The 20,818-nt window shown below is 40.0% G+C and overlaps 1 protein-coding gene across 6 annotated transcripts in view; it reads left to right on the top strand.

The window, feature by feature from the left end:
• The window catches only part of kmt2ca (lysine (K)-specific methyltransferase 2Ca), a 252,908-nt gene that overhangs the window by 105,384 nt on the left and 126,706 nt on the right, over window positions 1-20,818 (top strand). For all 6 annotated transcript variants that reach the window (XM_049480854.1, XM_049480856.1, XM_049480857.1 and 3 more), the window contains exons 10-12: window positions 299-413; window positions 8,652-8,839; window positions 12,226-12,380. In XM_049480854.1, the coding sequence (XP_049336811.1) occupies window positions 299-413; window positions 8,652-8,839; window positions 12,226-12,380 (458 nt within the window). The remainder of the gene's footprint in view (window positions 1-298; window positions 414-8,651; window positions 8,840-12,225; window positions 12,381-20,818) is intronic.

Genomic DNA, 20,818 nt, shown 5'->3' with positions numbered 1-20,818 from the left:
AAGCCGTCATGTGGAGCCTGCAGATGGTGGTCCCTGGGTAGACCACGGCAGCTAATTCAATTAGACAAACAGCAAAATGCTGCTGTGTGTCATTATTACAGTAGATAATTGATTGGGATGAATTCAGCGTGGCTTGCGCATCTCAGCTTGACGCTGATCTTCTCTTTTGTTTTTTTGTTTTTTTTCTTTACTTCGTCACCCCCCATCGTTCCGCCCTGTTAAAGCACTCAGAGAGCTGTTACAGGAATGACTCGATCAGGTCCTGATGCTGTTGTTTTCTTTCCTCGCTGTGTTTCAGGAACCCTGGGGAAGACAGCAAGATGCTGGTGTGTGACATGTGTGACAAAGGCTATCACACGTTCTGCCTGCAGCCCGTAATGGACTCCATCCCCACCAGCGGCTGGAGGTGTAAGGTAACGAGCCGTGCTAAAGCACACAACTCACACCGGGGGTGTAAATCTCTAAAAGTGCTGTTCTGTTCTGTTCAGTTTAGTTCAGTTATGCTTCTTTTGGGAAATGAATAAAGTTTATGAAGAACTATCAGCAGGAACTATTTAATAGATTATAAAATTAGTATTAAAGTACTTAAATTATCTAACTGTATCTATTTATCATCCATCCATCCATATCGGTCAATTGGTCTATCTATCTGTCTCTGTCTGTCTCTCTGTCTCTGACTATCTATCTATCTATCTATCTATCTATTGGTCTATCTATTGGTCTATCTATTGGTCTATCTATCTACTGGTCTATCTGTATATCTGTCTGTTTATTGGTATATCTGTTTATTGGTCTATCTGTCTATTGGTATATCTGTCTATTGGTATATCTGTCTGTCTGTCTATCTATTTATTTGCCTGTCTATCTATCTATCTATCTATCTATCTATCTATCTATCTATCTATCTATCTGTCTATCTGTCTATCTGTCTATCTGTCTATCTGTCTGTCTGTCTGTCTATCTATCCGTCTGTCTATTTGTCTGTCTGTCTGTCAATTGGTCTGTTTATTGGTCTGTCTATTAGTCTATCTATTGGTCTGCCTATCGGTCTATCTAACTATGTGTCTGCCTGTATCAGTCTATCTGTCTGTTGGTCTATCTATTTGTCTAATGTTGCTTGCGGTTTGCAGTAGTTTTTGTGGTGGTCTACTTTCTGTGACGTTTCTAGGTGGTTGTTGTGGTGTTGCTATGTTGGATCATCTGGTTGCTATGTTACCTATGGTAGTTGCAAGAATGTTGATGGGTTCCTGCCAGATTGGTTCTACACTGTTGTCAGGTGCTTGCAAATGTGTATACTCATTGAAGAGGGTGTTGCTGTGGCGTCCCAGGTGGTTGCTAAGGTGTTGCTATGGGTTTTGAGATGCTGAAAAAATAGAATCATTATTAGGAATCATTATTCCTAGTCCTGGCGATTCTGAATAGTTTCAAAATGCCCCGAAATTAATTTAAAAATGTGTTTAGGTTTTATTTTTTGCCGATCCTATTCTCGACAGTACTGCGTACTGCATTACGCTTCCACTTAGAAGACATAGAAGACAGCCGTCTAGGTCACTGTACAGCAGGCTAGTCCGCTAGCATGGAGCAGGAGAAGAGCGTGATTTAACCTGCATAGCATCGCTTAAAGCTCCACACTACCCGTTCCACATCCCACCAACTCATCCCATTATTAGTATTTAGTAGTGAGTAGTGGAATTTCACGACTAGACTTGTTGCACAGCTGCTGCATCCTATTATGGTACAACAGTGCTGGAGTTCACTGTGAGTGAGGCAAGGCTTTTGGCAGTATTAGTTTACAGTGAATATAGTATATATATATATATATATATATATATATATATATATATATATATATATATATATATATATATATTGAATTGAGGAAGCAGGGTGGATGGGTAAAGGGTGGAAGGTTCTCCATGCATGAGGAAAGTGAGGGAATGGAGCTGAAGAACCGCTAAGTGCTTTACACTTTTTGGGTGAAGCAGTTTTGACCCGGATTGTAAGAGCAAGCCTGGTGATGCCTTATCCCTTTCTCTTCCCCTCTCCTTCCTTCCTCCCTCCTCCCTCTCTCTCTCTGTCTGTCCGTCCTCTCCTCAGCGTACCCTCGGCATCACTGCACTGTTTTTAGCCGGCGGTGAAAAATAGCTTTTGTGCTTTTAGCCCCTTTTTTGTTTGCAGCTTTCTGGCAAAGCAAGAGAGAGGGATGAAAATGGAGAGAGAGAGAGGGGGATATAAAGTGAGAGAGAGTGCTGTAAAGAGAGAGAGAGAGAGAGAGTGAGGCTGCGGTTTGTACTCTGGCTGTGCTGCAGGCTGTGTGGGGATCCTCGCTCTGCTTTCATCTCAGCAGTAAAGCTGGGCACTGGGTGCAGCTTGAGGTTTGGTCCATGTTCAGCCAGAGCCTGCAGCTCGCTCTCAGTTCTCACTCACCAGCTCCCTGAACCTGTTTACACTTCTATCACAACACACACACACACACACACACTCACACTATAGCTCTGTGGGGCTGTAGACTGGGAGAAGGCCTGCAGCAGGTGGTCAAGAAAGGGTATGAATGAATGTAAGCAAGTTATACTTACTGTATTTTTTTCACTATAAGGCGCACCAAATTATGAGGCGCATTATGAGACACTAGTAAGGAACAGGGGTGTCGCCATGTTTTCCTTTTAATTTAGCAGTCAAACAAGTGCTGAATGTTAATCTACACAAATTTCTCTCCTGGGAAATAAAGTGCTTCTGTTTATTTACAGTAGGTTTAGATTTCCAGATTTCAACTAAGGTTGGGTGCAGCAGCATTAGCATTAGTGCTGCCCAACAGTGCTAGGCTGAAGAAACGTGAGTGTTACAGTAAGCCAGGTCGATATTAGCTGGTAGGTAGCTTGTTTTAACACATTAAACAAACAGACTACAGTCTGATAATATTCAACCTCTGAACGGCGAAAGAACTAGCACTTAGCACAGTTAGCAACTAATGCTTATGCTGCTCCAGCAGTGCTAGTCAGAGTTAGCAGCAAGGTACAGGCTAATAATACTCACCTCTGAATGGTGAAAGAGCTAGCGCTTAGCACAGTTAGCAACTAATGCTAATGCTGCTCCAGCAGTGTTAGTCGGGTTTAGCACATTACAGGCTGATAATACTCACCTCTGAACAGCAAAGAAAAGCTTCCCCTTAGCGCTTAGGGCAGTTAGCGGCTAATGCTAATACTGCTCCAGGCTTCAGTGCTGGAGTGGTTACCGGAAACTCCTGTACACTGCTGTACTTCAGCAGTGTGGCTTTACTGCTCCTTAATACCTGACTGGTAAAAGTCGTATATAAGATACACCTATGATTTTTGGGACAATTAGACAGGAACAGCCTTTCTAGACAACCAAGAATTCTTTACACACATGCACACACACATCGATGAAAAGCAGCAACCAATCACACACAGCATACTCTCAACCGGAAACCACCATCCACTGCACCGGGCACTGAGGAGCTGACCAAGCACAATCAGTGTCAAATAGTCTTCGGCGCAATGTTTCATTTTGTTCACTTTTAGTTTATTTTGGTGCATCTTTACCAGTTCTCTAACTGAAATGTGGAATTCTTCATTAGGTGGAAATAAGAGTTGAGACTCCTGTGAGTAATTTTGCCATAAAAATATAAAAGATTTATTATTTTTTTAAATTAAATTAAGAATACACTACTGCAACAAAATAAATAGTAAAGTTTTATTTATGTAAATGTAAGAGTTTTATACATTTAGTGTGAATTAAAAAATATCTAAAGTTGTTTGTAAAATAATAAAAGAAAAAATCTAACAAAAATAAGGTAACAAAACTTCCAAATACCTACCAAAAAACTATATATATAAATGCCATATAAATGGCAAACAAACATTACATTATTAATACAATTAATAGTAACTAGTAATAATAGTTAATATCAAAATAGACAGCTTTTAAGAATATTGCCCACCCCTACACTAGACATATGATGCTTAAGTCACAAACATTGTCTATGCCATAAAATAGCCAATATGTTGCTTATATGGCACAAAACACAAACAAACAAACACTGGACATATGTAGTGTTGTCCATTACACTGTTCAACTGCATAGAGTTACGGTTAAACATGCCGATTCAATTGTGTAATCTCGTTACCCAAACTTGAATACTTTATTTAGTATTCAGTAATTATTGTTATTGTAGTGTATATTGCAGTTGTAGTATAATCGCAGTGTGTTGTGTTGTCTATGGCGTGCGGCTCTGGTATAGAGCGGGTCCTGTGGGAGTGTGGAGCTGTTGGAGCTCAGGCTGTTAGTGTATAGAACACGCTGGTGTTTCTCCAAGAATCCTGACCCTCTGACTTTCCATCAGCAGACGCTCCTCTTCCCTTTCCCTTCTGCACGGTGAGGAGGCGTTGATTAATAATCTCGTTGCCCTCATTAAGGAGAGCAGATCAAAGCCTCTCTTACTGTGTGTGTGTGTGTGTGTGTGTGTGTGTGTGTGTTTCTGCACTGTAAGAGAGTGCAGAGGGATGTCTGGCAGTAAAGACAGAGCTGTCAGTACTGAGGGTTGGCTGTCTGGCACAGGGGCAGATGAGTGCAGGCGTCAGTAGGGCTGGGCAATATGTTATGATGTTACTGTTATTGTGATAAATTTATTATTAGCATGTGTATGTGTGTGTGTGTGTGTACAGCTGTGGAAAAACAATTAAAAATATTTATTTGATTGTACAAAATTGAAAACCTCTTGATCACAAGCCATCAAACCAAGCTGAACTGCTTGAATTTTTGCACCAGGAGTAAAGCAGCATAAAGTTATCCAAAAGCAGTGTGTAAGACTGGTGGAGGAGAACATGATGCCAAGATGCATAAAACTGTGATTTAAAAACCAGGGTTATTCCACCAAATATTGATTTCTGAACTCTTAAAACTTTATAAATATGAACTTGTTTTCTTTGCATTATTTGAGGTCTGAAAGCTCTGACTATTTTTATTTGGAATTTGGGAGAAATGTTGTTGTTATATTTATTTATTTATTTATTTATATATTTGTGTATATATATATATATATATATATATATATATATATATATATATATATATATATATATATATATATATATATATATATATATATATATATATATATGTTTGTAAAACCCAATGTAACCCTCCTATTTATTGTTCACTGTTTAGCTTCTATGAAATAAAATTATTGGTAATGATTATCATTTTTGGCATCATGCTTCATATTTAAATACTTTTTTGGAGAATCGACCATTATCAGTTAACAATATACATTTATATTACATTTTTATTTCTGATTTAATTCAACTAATAGTTTACATTTTCCATGTTTTTGATGGAACAATTTTTATTTATTTATTTATTAATTTTTTTTATACCATTTTCTTCCCAACTTACACACAATTGTGCCCTCTCAGGGCTCCGGCAGCTGATGGCAAGCTATAAGATATAAAAAAAAAGCACCATCTAACAGTACTAACGCAGGGAGATTTTGCGGTGTTGGCCGTGTGTGAGGAGGAGGTGTGTCGGGACAGGGCGGGACTGGGCAGGGACTGGTGCAGGGCAGTGTCTGTCCGTTCTGATTGCAGGCTCTGATTAGCAGCTGTCAGCCAGTGTTTCCTGTAATGAATCCCACCCTGCTGCTCCGTGGGTAAAGGGAAACACTCAGCGTTGCCTGAGCTGATTGAGTTATCTGGGGTTTAAGCAGCGGAGACTCCCTCAGAACCGAGCGGGAGAGAGGAGGACCAAATAAAAGAGGAGCCAATAGGATCCCGTCACAATCTCTGACTATTCTAAATGCTCTTCTGCTTCTTTATACACTTTCTCTTTCTCTCTTTCTCCCTCTCTCTCCCTCTCTCTCTCTTTTTCTTTTACTATCGCCAAAGCAATTAATAATACAAATAAACAGAAATTAGAAAATAATAAAAATAGTAAAATAAATAAATGAACATACAGATTAGAGAAAAATATTGTAGTATTAAGAAAACTCTCGCTCTCTGTCTAGTTTCCCTGTGGTCTCTCTCTATCTCTCTCTCTCTCTCTCTCTCTCTTTCTTTCTCTCTTTATCTCGCTCTATCTCTCCCTCCCTCCCTCCCTCCCTCTCTGTCTAGTCTTTTGTGGTCTCTCTCTCTCTCTCTCTCCCTTTATCTCACTTTATCTCTATCTCTCACCCTCCCTCCTTCTTTGTCTAGTCCTCTGTGGTCTCTCTCTCTCTCTCTCTCTCTCTCTTTATCTCACTCTATCTCTATCTCTTTATCTCACTCTATCTCTCGCTCTCCCTCCCTCTCTGTCTAGTCTCCTGTGGTCTCCTTCTCTCTCTCTCTCTCTCTCTCTCTCTAGAGCCACGTTTAAGGTGGAACAGAAAACTCTGTTGAGATATAAATTAGATATAAATGTACTAAAAATGAGTCTTGTTTAACTACTCTAGCAGGATCTAGTAACATTTACTATGTGAGAGAAAAAGTAGTAGCTTGACTAAAACTTCGGCTTGTTTAGGACCTGCTGGTGGAGCTGCCACATTTAAGGTGGAAGGGACAGCCAAGGCTGACGTTCGCTTAATGTATGTCATATTTAATTTACAAAGAATTAGACACAGCTTGTTTAACTACTCTAGCAGGCCCTAGGAACATTGAGTGAGAGGAAAACTGAATTAACACTATGGCAATATTAAATTGTAGTGAACCTTTGTAAAACCTTTTGGTGCTCATGCAGTGATGTGCACATTTTGCATGTATTGCTGTTCTTTGAAGCCTTTTATAGAGCCTCCTTTCAATTACAACAGTGCAGTTTTCCCCAATAAACGTCTTTATTTTTTCACTTTAATATTGTAATCACTCTAATACATCATCAATACATTCACATATATATATATATATATATATATAATGTCTTTCTTGCCCTCAGTTTTGCTCTGTCCTTATTACTATCTCTCTACCCACCTTTTTGCTCTCTCTCTCTCTCTCTCCCCATTTTTCCCTCGCTTTTCTCTATTGTCATTCTGCCTCTTTTGCTCCCACCCCCCCCCTCCCTTTTGTCCGTGTCCTGGTTTTGGAGGCCGAGTCTGTGGTACAGTGATAGAATTCAGCAGTAGTGCTGGACAGGCTCCAGGCTGAGAGGGGGGATGTGTGTGGGGGGGGATATAGGGATATAGGGATATGGGGACAGTAAAGAGGAGCCTGTCCCTGACTATCATCAGAATGGGCCTCGATGATGAGCCTGAAGTGGCGTTTTTTAAGCAGTAATGAAATTTACAGCAGTGATCAAACTCTAAGCTGCTATTAAGAACGTGACGATGGTGGCTGCTGTGATTTCGAGGATTTGCTGGGCTGTAATCACAGCGCAATTGAGTCAGGATTTTATTGTTTTCTGAGACTTGCAGTGGTTTGTCAGTGTGAAGAAGCATTGAGACAACCAGAAAATAAGGCATTTAAAACCTGGGAAACATTTAAACTTTAAAATATGCTGATATTTTGTGAATTATCATGTGATTTGTGTGATGTTTGGACGCTTTGAGGAACTTACAAAATAGGTTGAGTGTAGTTGACTCATTGAGTGAATTGGATCACGAATCGAGTGCAAATTTGAATCAATGATTCAATGATCAATGATGCAAATTTTTATTTATTTATTTTAGTATTTTGCCAAACGAGGCGCGCTTAAAACCCTTTTACTTTTTCCAAAAATCGCCTTATGTATAAATTCAGTCAAGTATTAAGTAGCAGTAAAGCCACTCCACTGAAAGTCCCGAATATCGCTGTACTTCAGTGAAGTTTCTTGAGCACCTACGCTGGAGCAGTATTAGCATTAGCTGCTAACTGCGATAAGTGCTAGCTCTTTCACCATTCAACTGTAGTCTGTGTGTTTACCGTGTTAAAACAAGCTACATGGGATGAACCGCTAGCTAATATCGACATTTTTATCGACAGCCAGAAATCAAAGAAGAATTCTTTGATCCAGTTTGGTTCAGCTGAGATTTTCTGATTTGTTTCTGACGCACGGAAGATGGAGAGAAGAGGTAAAAAAAAGACACTTTACTTGGATGGTCCATTTTATGGCCTTGTTGATGCTCAACTGACATTCAACTAACAGTGAATTGAATGTCTATTAAATTTAACTTAACCCTATGTTGAATGTAAATGATTCAAAATAGAACCTAACCCCACACCTAACCTTAACCTTAACCCTTAATCAACCATAGAATCTAACCCTAACCTTAACCCTTAATCAACCCTAAAATCAAACCCTACACCTAACCTTTACCCTAACCTTAACCTAAGCTTAAAATCTAACCCTAATCTCAATCCTAAAATATTAAGATAAGCGTTTGGGTTAGAGTTGAATGTTGGGTTATATTCAATAGAGAATCATTTACTTTCACCTTTTAGTTCATTTGCATTTAATAGACATGAAGTTGAATGTGAGTTGAGCATCAAAGAGGCCATCAAATGGACCATCCAAGTTAAGTGTTACCAAAAAAAGTATAGCTTTAGCTTTTAACCTAGAGCAGATTCTTATTTTCCAACAGATATTTTCCTTAAGTGACTCTGGAGTTTCTGTAAATGTGTAAACGAATGCATCTTCTATTGATATAAAAAAAAGTGGAAGAACCAAACCCGTCTGTTTTATTCTTCCCACAGAACTGTCGGACGTGTGCTCAGTGTGGTGTTCGATCCAATGGTCAGTGGTCCTCCAACACTGTGCTGTGTGAGTGTTGCCAACAGCAGCAAGACCCCACCCTGTTCTGTCACATATGTGGGAGAGGCCGAGGCCAAGACGACGATGATGACGCCCTCAAGGACACGCTGGCCTGCAGCACCTGCAAGAGGTGAGGGTTAGGATGATGAGGTCCTGAGAATATACTGATCTTCTTTAACTGTTCAAACAGCTGTACAAAAAGGTTAAACCTTCTCATTCAATGTTATTCTTTATTTCTTTTATATATATATATATATATATATATATATATATATATATATATATATATATATATATATATATATATATATATATATATTTTTTTTTTTTTTTTTTTTTACAATGTAGATTAATATTAAATACTTTAAAACAATAAAAAGGACACACATGGAATTGCGAAGTAAACAGTTAAAGAAATATAAGTGATCTAATCCTGATGAACTGAGATGGTGATTTGAGGTGATTTAATTGGGATGAGCTGAAGCTTCACAGTGTGAAGGAAAAGCAGCAGCTATTGTTCAGCACCTCCAGAAACTCCTTCCTTCAAGACGCTGAGAAAACTATTCCAGGTGACTCTCCCTCATGAAGACACTGAGATTAAAATACCAAGAGTGTGCAGATCTGTCCTCAAAGATAAATGTGATACTTTTAGAAGAATCTTAAGTGTAAAACATTAAAAATATTCTGGTTTAATTAATTTACAGAACAATTTAGCATGTGTCCCTTTAAAGCTTTCAATATTAAATTTACAATGTTTAAAAATCATAAAAAGAAAGTAAACACACTGAATGAGAAGAACAGGTTTGTTCAAACTTTTGACTGGTTCTGCATGCTAAAACAGTGATCATTGAGGGTTTGGGTTTGTTGTTTTCTCTCTACTGACTGGTTAAAGATGAACACCATTATAAGCAGCAATATCCATGTCCATCCCTCCTTCTCTGAAGTGCTGCTCGAGTTTCAAAACACGGTCTGGGATTACAGTGACGTCTTTGAGTGCGAGATGTCGGTGTAATTTGTGCGACGAGTGGATTCGGTAATCTGCGTTTGACTGAGCAGTGGAGGTCAAATGTAATCGGACTCCGGCTCTCTGGTGAGCGGCCGAGAAAGAGAGAGAGAGAGAGGCGGGGGGGAGGGGCGGTGGTGACCTTTTGCCACGGTGACCTTTTGCCCCGCCTCATGCCTGAGCGAGTTAAGCGTAATTTGTAATCCGCTCTTTGTGAGTGACTCTCGGGTCAGGGGTCAGGGGGTGATGTTAGCTCCTGGGGTATTGTGGTTACACTAAATTACGACTGTGTGGGTGGTGTTTCAGGGGGCTGGCTGTGGAGGTTGGACCTTCTGATACCTTCTCACCCTTTAATAGGATACATCTCTGTTGCAAGAGTCCTTTTTTAGGTAGTTGATGGAGTTATATTTTGTGACATAATGTAAATTGTTTGAAGCATCATTAATTTCACGATAGATCAAACACTGACCTGCCAATATATAATGTACCGTATTTTTCACACTATAAGAAGCACCAGATTACTAGACATACTATTAATAAATGTAAATTTTATACAAAAGGCACACCAGATTATAAGGTGCATTATGCAACACAAGGCACAGGGATGTCGCCAAGTTGCGAGACTTGAAAAGCTAAGCTTAAAAAACATTTTTTTTAAGTCAAATGAGCATTAAATGTTAATCTACACTATTTTTTTATTCTGAAAACTGTTTATTTGTGTCGAGCACAATTTATTTACAGTCAGCTTAGATTTCCAGATTGACACTAAGGCTGGGTGCAGCAGCATTAGCAGCTAACTAGCACTACACTGTGGAACTCTTGAGTGTTCTGGTAAGCCACAGCGATATTAGGTAGAGTTAGCGGCTAATGCTAATACAGCTGGAGAGCTAAATTGAAACTCCTGTATAACTCTGTACTTCAGCAGAGTGGCTTTACTGCTCCTTAATACCTGACTGTTAAAATTCACAAATAAGGCAAGCTGACGATTTTTGGGAAAATTAATGGATTTTAGGTGCGCCTTATAGTGCGAAAAGTATGGTAATGAGACAGCAGTATGTAAAATGATGGTGAAGTGTTTCCTCAGGGAGCACCCAAACATGTATAATTTGTGAGGTGTTATCTTGTGAGAAAGGATGCACATGCTCTTAACAAGGTTAAATGTAGAGTGAAGTGATCCAGACTATGAAGGAACACTTAAGGAATCATGTAGTAACGCAAAAGTGTTAAACCAAAATACTCTATAAAGAAGCTTTTAGGTGCTCTTATATGGGGAGCTGTTACCTTGTGGTTTCTGAGGCTGGAAACTGGATGCATTTATCCTGTACAACAGAGGAAAAACTTGCTCTTCCTTTCCTGAGGTGGTCCTGATGAGTGCCAGTTCCATCACAGTGTTTTTGATGGTCTTTGTGGGGACTGCACTTGAGGACACTTTCAAAGTTCTTAAAATTTTTTCGATTGTATTTTGTTTTTCTTTATTTAGTTGAGTAGTTCTTGCTTCTCATAATCTGGATTAGAACATTACTCAAATATTCACTATTCACTGTATACCTGTAACTCTACCTCTTCACTACTTTACTTTAACTGATGCTCTCAGCACAGAGTTCAGCACAGCTGCTAACTGAAAGCCAAAATATTGCAATATATTTTTGCGATATATTAGTCACTAATCAAATGAAAAGGGTAAACCTGAGGTGAAGAATATTGGTTATGAAATTCTATGAAATTGACACCAATAAATCCATAATTCCTAGAATTGACTTATTTAGGAGTATTTATCCTTTTCAGTAACCCAGATGCCATAAAGTATCTTTATGATACAAAGGTAGATCAAAGGTATATCAAGAGAAGTCTTTCTACTAGATTTGGAGGAGCATTGCTGTGAAGATTTGATTGCATTCCCTGAAAATATTTTTTAGTAAGGGATGCAGAAGTAAAAATCAGGCTGTGGAAACTTTTGGTCCTGATGCTGGTGGATGTTGCCACTCTGTTTTCTTCTCTGGCTCTGTGGCTTCCAGCTAACCCAGATCCTGATGCAGAGATGTGTAGAAAAAGGAAAAAGCCCTGCGGCAGAGAAAGATAGAAATATAGAAAGAGGAAGCTTAAAGCAATGGAGCCAGGATGGGAGAGAGACAGTGAATGTAGAGCTCGGCGGCTGGAGGCTCCCTGAGGCTTCCCTGCAGCGAGGCGCTGAGGAACGTTCGTCTGGAGATGGCCGAGTCCAGCTGTGAGCCATCCTTCAGATCCAAACGCTTTAATAAACTTCCTAAAACCAGCTCTCACTCTGGGCGACAAGAGATTTGTGATGTATAATGTGTGTGTGTGTGAGATGTGTGTGTGTGTGTGGGTGTATGGGGGGTGGGAGAGAGAACCTGGCACACAATGCTCCGGTTAATAGCTGCCTCCCCCCCTCGCCAGCAGCAGCCGTCTCTTAGTCCCAGCGTTTAGCGGAGGAATTGGGAAATTGATGGTTGTCAGAGTTGATTTGGTGTTTAATCCCGTCTCTCTACCTGCAGATGGGTTCACACCGAGTGCGAGAGGCGCGAGAGCTCCGACCCCGGCGCGCAGGTGCGGTGTGGCTACACCTGCAGCGTGTGTAAGCAGGTGGAGACGGACACCCAGGCCCAGGGTGCTCAGGAGACCACTCTCGATGACCCTGAAGCAGCCAAGGGTAAGTTCCTCTCTCTGGAGACTCGCTGGTGGCTTTGTTTTTTCTTTCTGATTAATTTCTTGCTAAGTTATTGGCGTTAAAGCTGAAAAGTTTTGAGTGGAGGTTGTGAGTGTGGAGATTTCTGATCAACAGCAGTGATAACAGCTCATCCTGTAGGCTGGTTGGAGAACAGCGTGCACCAAAAAAAAAAATTGGTACATTGGTAGGCCAAATAGACTCTTTAAGAGGCATGGTTCAGTATCTACAATAAACTATTCAGTTTCTGTGATTGTTTATTTAATATTTAGTAGTGATAGTAAATGATTTGGTATGTGAAATAAATGATTCAGTAATATATATCATACAATGCCATATTTTTTTAAAACCTACTTTCAGTGGCTCAGTGGTAAATGAATAACTACCTCCTATCAGTAGTTTAGTACTCTCTATAAAAGTTTAACTACCTAATATCAGTGGTTCAGTACCTACTATAAATCATGAATTATCCACTATCAGTAGTTCAGTACGTTCTATAAACGATTACCTACCTATCATTGGTTCAGTGCCTACTATAAGTGGTTTAGTACCTACTATTAATGGTTCAGTACCTAATATCAGTGGTTCAGTACCCTTTGTAAAGAGATTATTATCTACTATAAATCATGAATTATCTACTATCAGTAGTTCAGTACTTTCTATAAACAATTAACTACCTACTGTCAGTGGTTCAGTACCTACTATTAGAGGTTCAGTACCTTCTATAAATGATTAACTACCTACTATCAGTGGTTCAGTACATACTATAAATCATGAATTATCCTCTATCAGTAGTTCAGTACTTTCTATAAATGATTACCTACTTATCATTGGTTCAGTGCCTACTATAAGTAGTTTAGTACCTACTATTAATGGTTCAGTACCTAATATCAGTGGTTCAGTACCCTCTTTAAAGAGATTATTATCTACTATAAATCATGAATTATCTACAACCAGTTGTTCAATGCCTTCTACAAATGATTAACTACCTACTATCAGTAGTTCAGTACTTTCTAGAAACTATTAACTACAGACTATCAATGGTTCAGAACCTTATATAAATGATTAACTACCTACTATCAGTGGGTAAGTGCATAATATTAACAACCTACTTCCAGTGGTTCCTGTAACTACTATCAGTAGTTCAGTAACTTCTATATAAATGATTAACTACCTTCTATCAGTAGTTCAGTTCCTACTATCAGTGGGTCAGTACCTAATGTGAATTAATAACCTACTTCCTGTAGTTCAGTACCTACTATCAGTGGTTCAGTACCTACCATCTGTTCTGGGTTACCTGCCATCTGTAGTTTAGTACTTACTATAAATGATAACCTACTATCTGTGGTTCAGTCCCTACTATAAATTTAGTGTATATACTACCAGTGGTTCAAAAAGTACTATTTACCTACTATCAGTGATTCAGGACCTACTATAAATCATGAATTACCTACTATCAGTGGTTCAGTACCTACTATTAGGGGTTCAGTACCTTCTATAAAGAGTTTAATGCCCACTATCAGTGTTTTAGTATCTACTATAAAGGATTTAGTACCTACAGCCAGTGGTTTAGTACCTGCTGCAATTCAGCACCTAATATCAGTGGTTCAATACCTATTATAAATCATGAATTACCTACTATCAGTGGTTTAGTAACTGCTATAAATCATGAATTACCTACTATCAGTGATTCAGGACCTATTGTAAATCATGAATTACCTACTATCAGTGATTCAGGACCTACTATAAATCATGAATTACCTACTATCAGTGGTTCAATACCTACTATAAATCATGAATTACCTAATATCAGTGGTTTAGTACCTACTATAAATCATGAATTACCTACTATCAGTGGTTCAGTACCTACTATAAATCATGAATTACCTACTCTCAGTGGTTCAGTACCTACTATTAATCATGAATTACCTAATATCAGTGGTTCAGTACCTAATATCAGTGCTTCAATACCTACTATTAGGGGTTCAGTACCTTCTAAGAAGAGTTTAATGCCTACTATCAGTGTTTTAGTATCTACTATAAATGATTTAGTACCTACAGCTAGTGGTTTAGTACCTGCTGCAATTCAGCACCTAATATCAGTGGTTCAGTATCTACAATAAATCATGAATTACCTACCATCAGTGGTTCAGTACCTAATATCAGTGCTTCAATACCTACTATTAGGGGTTCAGTACCTTCTATGAAGAGTTTAATGCCTACTATCAGTGTTTTAGTATCTACTATAAAGGATTTAGTACCTACAGCCAGTGGTTTAGTACCTGCTGCAATTCAGCACTTAATATCAGTGGTTCAATACCTACTATAAATCATGAATTACCTACTAAAGATATTAGTAACTAATATGTGTGGTTCATTACCTAGTAAAGTATAAATTAGTAAAAATGGTTCAGTATCTACTGTCAGTGGTTCATTACCTTCCTTATAGGATTTAGTATCTATTACTCTCTGTACTTGTTAGCTACATTAACCTTGGATCTCTGTAGCAGCACCTCAAAAGTGCTACTAAAACTTCAGACACCTGGCTGATCATTCAGGATAATGGGAACAAGTTGTTTTCTAAATGGTTTCTTTAGTAAGATGAATCTTTTTGAGATAAGATATTAAAATCACCTTGACCGCGCTCCTCCAGGCTCTTGGATGGTGTGAGGGGGGAGGAATCTGGCGTTTTTATCTGCTCTGTATTCTGGAGGTGGTGTTGAGCTGGTGAGCGGTGTGGGAGATGTTAAGTGCTCGGTAGGACAGGCACGTAGCCACACTTGAGGTGGTGGGATTGAGACTGACAGAGATGTAATGCGATGGCCTCTCTGCTGTCACCTCTGTAATTACAGTGTCTCTGTCAGTTCAGCGTGTAGGTGTGTGTTTGTGTGTGTGTGTTTAGCTGGTTTAGGGAGAGCCTGCCGTTTTTCTCTTATTCACCAGGCATGCTTTGTCAGCTCCGTAATGCAGAGGAAGTGAATAAGGAATGATGTTTGGATATGTCAGAATGACGGGCTGTTATTTATTATAGTTGTATTTCCTCGCTGTTTTAGACCAGTTTTGCACTTTTACTGTGTTGCATAGGGGTGGGAATCACATGTGATATCACAATGCAATTTCACAACACATTTCCTACGATAATGATGATTTCACGTACTGTGATTCTGTGATACTTAGAGCGTTTTCACACCTGTAGTTCGTTTCTCTGTTCTGAATCAGTTGATATGTTTGTTTATTTGGAGCGTTTCTCCCTCTGTTTGGTTTGGTTTCACACAGGCATAAACCTAAACGCACTGAAATGCGCACCAATAAACCACACGAGCAGGATGTCTCCTCTGATTGGTCAGAGCTGTCTTGCATGGGGTAAATATATGTATATATACGAAAAAAGTAAAAATAGCAAAAAGATTCTGTGTTCCAGCACGTATATCTGTGCTTTAACACTGAACGCTGAACACAGTGTTTGGACTTCGCAGCACAGGTGTATACATAGTAAACCGAGTCACGCGGCTGTGAGCAGTGAACGCAGCACAGACCGTGAGTGCATGGACTAGGGGTGTCACGATTCTCTAAATCCTCGATTCGATTTCATTTTCGATTTGAGGGTCACGATTCGATTCGATTCTCGATTTTCTTGTTTTTTTTTTCTTGTTATTATTTTATGCCTCATAAAATTTAAATAATATATTTATTATTATTATTATTATTATTATTATTATTATTATAAATATTATAAATATTATTATTATTATTTATTAAGATATATATGGTAATGCCATCTAGTGACTTTTTTTGGTAGCAACAGTGTGCACTATTAAAACAAGCAGTTTATCAGAGCTGTGTGTGGATGGCTGGTGAAACTGCTCATTACATGAAGCTGCAGTTCTTCATCCAACCACTAGCAGCAGCAGCACAAGCCCCGCTCTCTTCACTCAGTCACTACTTCAGTACAGCCCAGCCACGGGCTACAGAGCTCAGCCAGTCCGTTTTTACTGTTTCTGTAAACAAATAAAGGTTTTAACCCCACTAACCGGATAATACAGCTCACTACAGTTCATCTTTCAGCCCAAGCAGCTAACAGCAGCAGGTTAGAACAGCCGACACGCAGTCACTGCTCGGATTACATTAGAAACAGGTCAGTTAGCGCGCTGCTAACCTCAGGATGTTTATAACTACGGAGTTTAGTGGACACACCACGGCCGCCAGGTAAGTCTTTTAAAGGCTACTGAAGACTATTAAAGGCTATTAGAGTGTAACCCCTGGCTCCCAGGGGTTACAAGAGGTTATTGAAAGCATTATTGGGGGGCAGAAATCAGTACAGGCTGGTTAGATAAGTGATGTGGGTATTGTCTTATAAATATTTACACATAACTTATATCTCTCCTGAAAAGCTTTTATTTTAGTCAGAAACACGCTTGTGTTTACTTTATCTGAGAGAAAGATGTTTTTTTAATTCAATGGAAAGCAACAGGTGTAGTCAATTATAAGTTTAAGATTTTTAATCCACCTCACTGTGATCTATAGTCAGTGTTCTCAAGTCACACTGACACACGCATTTCAGCGAGTTCACACGCTCTCACCTGCGCGCACCCACCCTCCGTTAGATACAGATACAAAACCTGCGCGCCCAACCCCCGCCCCCCCTCCCCCGTTGGACAGATAAAAACAGTGATCACACTCCCGCCGACTGCGCTCATGCAGTGGCTATCTCTATTTAAATGAATAGGATGCGCTGTGTTGGTGCCGCGCCATTTGCGTAGCGCGCTGCGCTATTTGCGTAGCGCGCGCGGGAGGGATCGTCGATCCTCTTTTTGACTTCGATACTCGAGATCGTGACCTCATTTCGATTCGATTTCGATAAAATATCGAGATCGTGACACCCCTAGCATGGACACAGCGTTTGTTCATAGCTGTGGTAATTAGCGTTATCTGGCAAACATATCAGTTTAAACTGGGCCTTATCAGCAGTTTAGCTCAAATAAATGGACTATATTTATTAGCTGGGTCGGATCGAGACCGGATCACGTTCTCATCACAAGCGAACCGAGACCGGATCACGTTCTCATCACAAGCGAACCGAGACCGGATCACGTTCTCATCACAAGCGAACCGAGACCGGATCACGTTCTCATCACAAGCGAACCGAGACCGGATCACGTTCTCATCACAAGCGAACCGAGACCGGATCACGTTCTCATCACAAGCGAACCGAGACCGGATCACGTTCTCATCACAAGCGAACCGAGACCGGATCACGTTCTCATCACAAGCGAACCGCTCCGAAGTTCGTTTGGGACCGGTTCTTTTCATTCGCCCCGGCTGCGATGCTAACTTTTTTTCCAAGCTGGATTACTCGCTGATGCTTATAGCAACTTGAGTGTACCTATTTTACCTTTTATAAATCGCACTCGATTATAAGGCTCGTTTTAAGCGACCATAGTAAGGTACAAGGTGTTGCCATGTTTCCCTTCTAATTTGGCAGGTCTGCTGTGGTTAGCGGCTAATGCTAATACTGCTTCAGCCTTGGTGCTGGAGAAACTTCACTGAAACTCCTGTATAACTCTGTACTTCAGTGGAGTGGCTTTACTGCTCCTTAAAACCTGACTGGTAAAATGTATACATAAGAAGCACTGGATTATAAGGCACATGGGCCATTATTGGAAAAAAGTATTTTAATATGTTTATATGTAATATGTTTTTAATATGTTTTATACAGCTTAGATCTGGATTCTTCTGCATGCAAAACTGTTGCTTGTCAGGTTATTTAGCCAGGTGGCACAGCAATGAACCACACATGCATGCTTTGGTTTATATTGAGAGTTGCTTAAATAAAGAATGTTAAGTGGATGTCACACATGCCACAATGTTTAAATTTTAGAAAGAATAAACGCAGCATTTTTTAGTCAATGCATTTCTTCTGGCCTTGCGTCTGCTCTGATCCCCAGTGGTGGTAATGGCCTGAGGTGGCTGCATGTGTGTGATTGTAAATGGTTATTAAATGGAAAATCCGTCTCAGCCTTGTTTACAGTCTGTCAATTAGCTGATGCTTTGGTTCAGAGTGACGTCCATTAGCCATCTACAGGGACGGTCCCTCCGGAGCCACTTAGGGTTAAGTGCCTGGCTTTTGCCTTTCTAAAGGGCAGCAGCTATCAGCTTATATCGAACCTGTGACATCTTGAGCCGCGGTGAAGTTCTCTGACCGCTTAGCTACAGCCTCCCGTGTGGTAACGAGGTAATGTAGCCTTTCGTCTTTATTTGAGTAGTCTGAATTTGCGTCAGATACCTGTGTTGCCCACGTTTTCATCCGGTGGTGTTAATCCGTTTCTGTATTTAGACTATTGTCTCTCTTTATATGTGTGTGTGTGTGTATGTGTGTGTGTGGACTGATTGTGAATGGTCAGCATCACAAAGTAGCTTTTTCCCAGCTCTGATAATAAAAGCCTGTCTGTTTCTGGTTTATTGGTGCTGGTAATATTTGTCTCTTTCCTGTATTACTAAAGCAGGTGAGAATATTTAATTTGTTGTTGGAAACAATTAGCTTATGTTTTTGGATGTTCAGTTAGGGAAACACTAGTCCTGTTGAGGTATATTATCACAGGTGTTCAAAATCTTTTTATCTCTCACTCGGAGGAAAGCGCAGCGACTCGGTTTCCAATACATCAGCTCACAGACGCCTTGTCCTGATCCACATCACATTAGGAGTGATGAAGGAAGAGAGAGCCATCTACCCACCCCCAGAGAGAATAGGGCTAGTTGTGCTCTTTCAGGGCTCCAGCAGCTGATGACAAGCTCCATGGGTCTGAGTTATAAGGGCTAGAATTCTGGGTTAGCCGCAATGCTAACAGCCACACTCAGCAGTTTTAGAGTTGAGATGCTAACAGGCACAGCAACCAGCCTGGTCAGAGCTGAGATAGGATAGATGCGATGCTAAATGTTTTTCAAAGCTAGATTACTCGCTTATATACTTGAGTAAAACGTAAGGAACAAATACCATATCATTGTCTTCTTATTTTGTACAGTCTTCCCCACAATCACTGCAGATACGTCTTATTCGTCATTTAAAAAAACTTTAGAATCTTAAGAACCAGCACTGGAAAATGTCGGTTTTCCCCCAGTGACGCGAGTTGGCGTATTTCCATAGCGACTCTGATTTTTCTGTTAATTTACTTTGATTTTAATTTGATTGTCATTTTTAATTGACGTACATTTTTAGAAGCTAAAATAGGGTGCAATCTTAAATACGTAACTATAAATTCAAATTCTTTGATAAAATCGATTAATCGGCCAAACCTCACACTCAAAACTTATTCAGCAATGAGGTGTGCAGGAGTTTGAAATATAATGTAAAGTATTTTGATATATAGAGAGATAGAGAGAGAGATAGAGAGAGAGATAGATAGGGAGACAGAGAGAGAGAGAGAGAGAGAGAGAGAGAGAGAGAGAGAGAGAGAGAGAGAGAGAGAGAGAGAGAGAGAGAGAGAGAGAGAGACACTATATTGATCCCAGAAAAAATCCTGGACATCCAGTAGCAGCAGGTATACATAGGTCACAAAAATTACAAAAAAAGGATAATATGATACAGATAAAATAAAAAAAAAGTATAAAAGTAGAGTCTTTTTTGTGTGTGTGTGTGCAAAAATATTATAAATAGGGCATCTCGGAGGGTGTGTCCATTGAGTGACCATTCATTCATATATAGATGAACTCAAATCATGAGGTCTTCTATTAATATCTAATCTGATTTTAAGGTCCTTAACTACTCCTACCCCTATAATGGTTTGCCCACCCTGTGATTTGAGTGAGTATAACGGGGGTTTGCGATCATCCCCAGTCTTCATTGGAGGAAGGGGAGGTATGGAAGCATCAATTACTGGCTTCCTGTATTCACAGCCCCAGCTGGTGACCTATCGTTGAGCCCCGGAACGCTAAAAGCCAATCTTATTTTCCGTGCAGCCGTTATTACCGGGCCTAATGAAAATGCACCCTTTCTGTGGCCCGATGGCAGGGAGATGAATTGCTGTGAGGATTTGCTGTGATTTTCCCCCACAGTCCCTTATTACCCGTCTGAAAGAGAGTGTGAGTGTGTGGGGTTTTGTTTGGCTGGAGCAGAGACAGTAGATGTATGTTGGCATGAGTGGGCGGAGACTGGGAGGTCGACTCTGCCACAGGCGATGTTCTGGGTAGCAGCCAAAAACTCGAGGAGGAAGCAGCCGTCCCACATCTCCACCCCCGAAACCTCGAGAGAGGAGTCTAATCAAGACTGAATCACACCTGTTACAACACCCCCTCCCTCCCCCACCCAGTACACACAAAAAACATCCAAACATACACACACACAACACCTGCACCCTACAGGTGCAAATCCCCCACCTCAAAATGATTCAGTTTAAATGATTCTTTAACAAATGAGTCTGTGTGAAATC

This window comes from Astyanax mexicanus, chromosome 6 (assembly GCF_023375975.1).
Source record: "Astyanax mexicanus isolate ESR-SI-001 chromosome 6, AstMex3_surface, whole genome shotgun sequence".
Classification (NCBI taxonomy): Eukaryota; Metazoa; Chordata; class Actinopteri; order Characiformes; family Acestrorhamphidae; genus Astyanax; species Astyanax mexicanus.
Note: the sequence above shows the minus strand (reverse complement) of the source record. Positions and strands in the feature narration are given on the sequence as shown.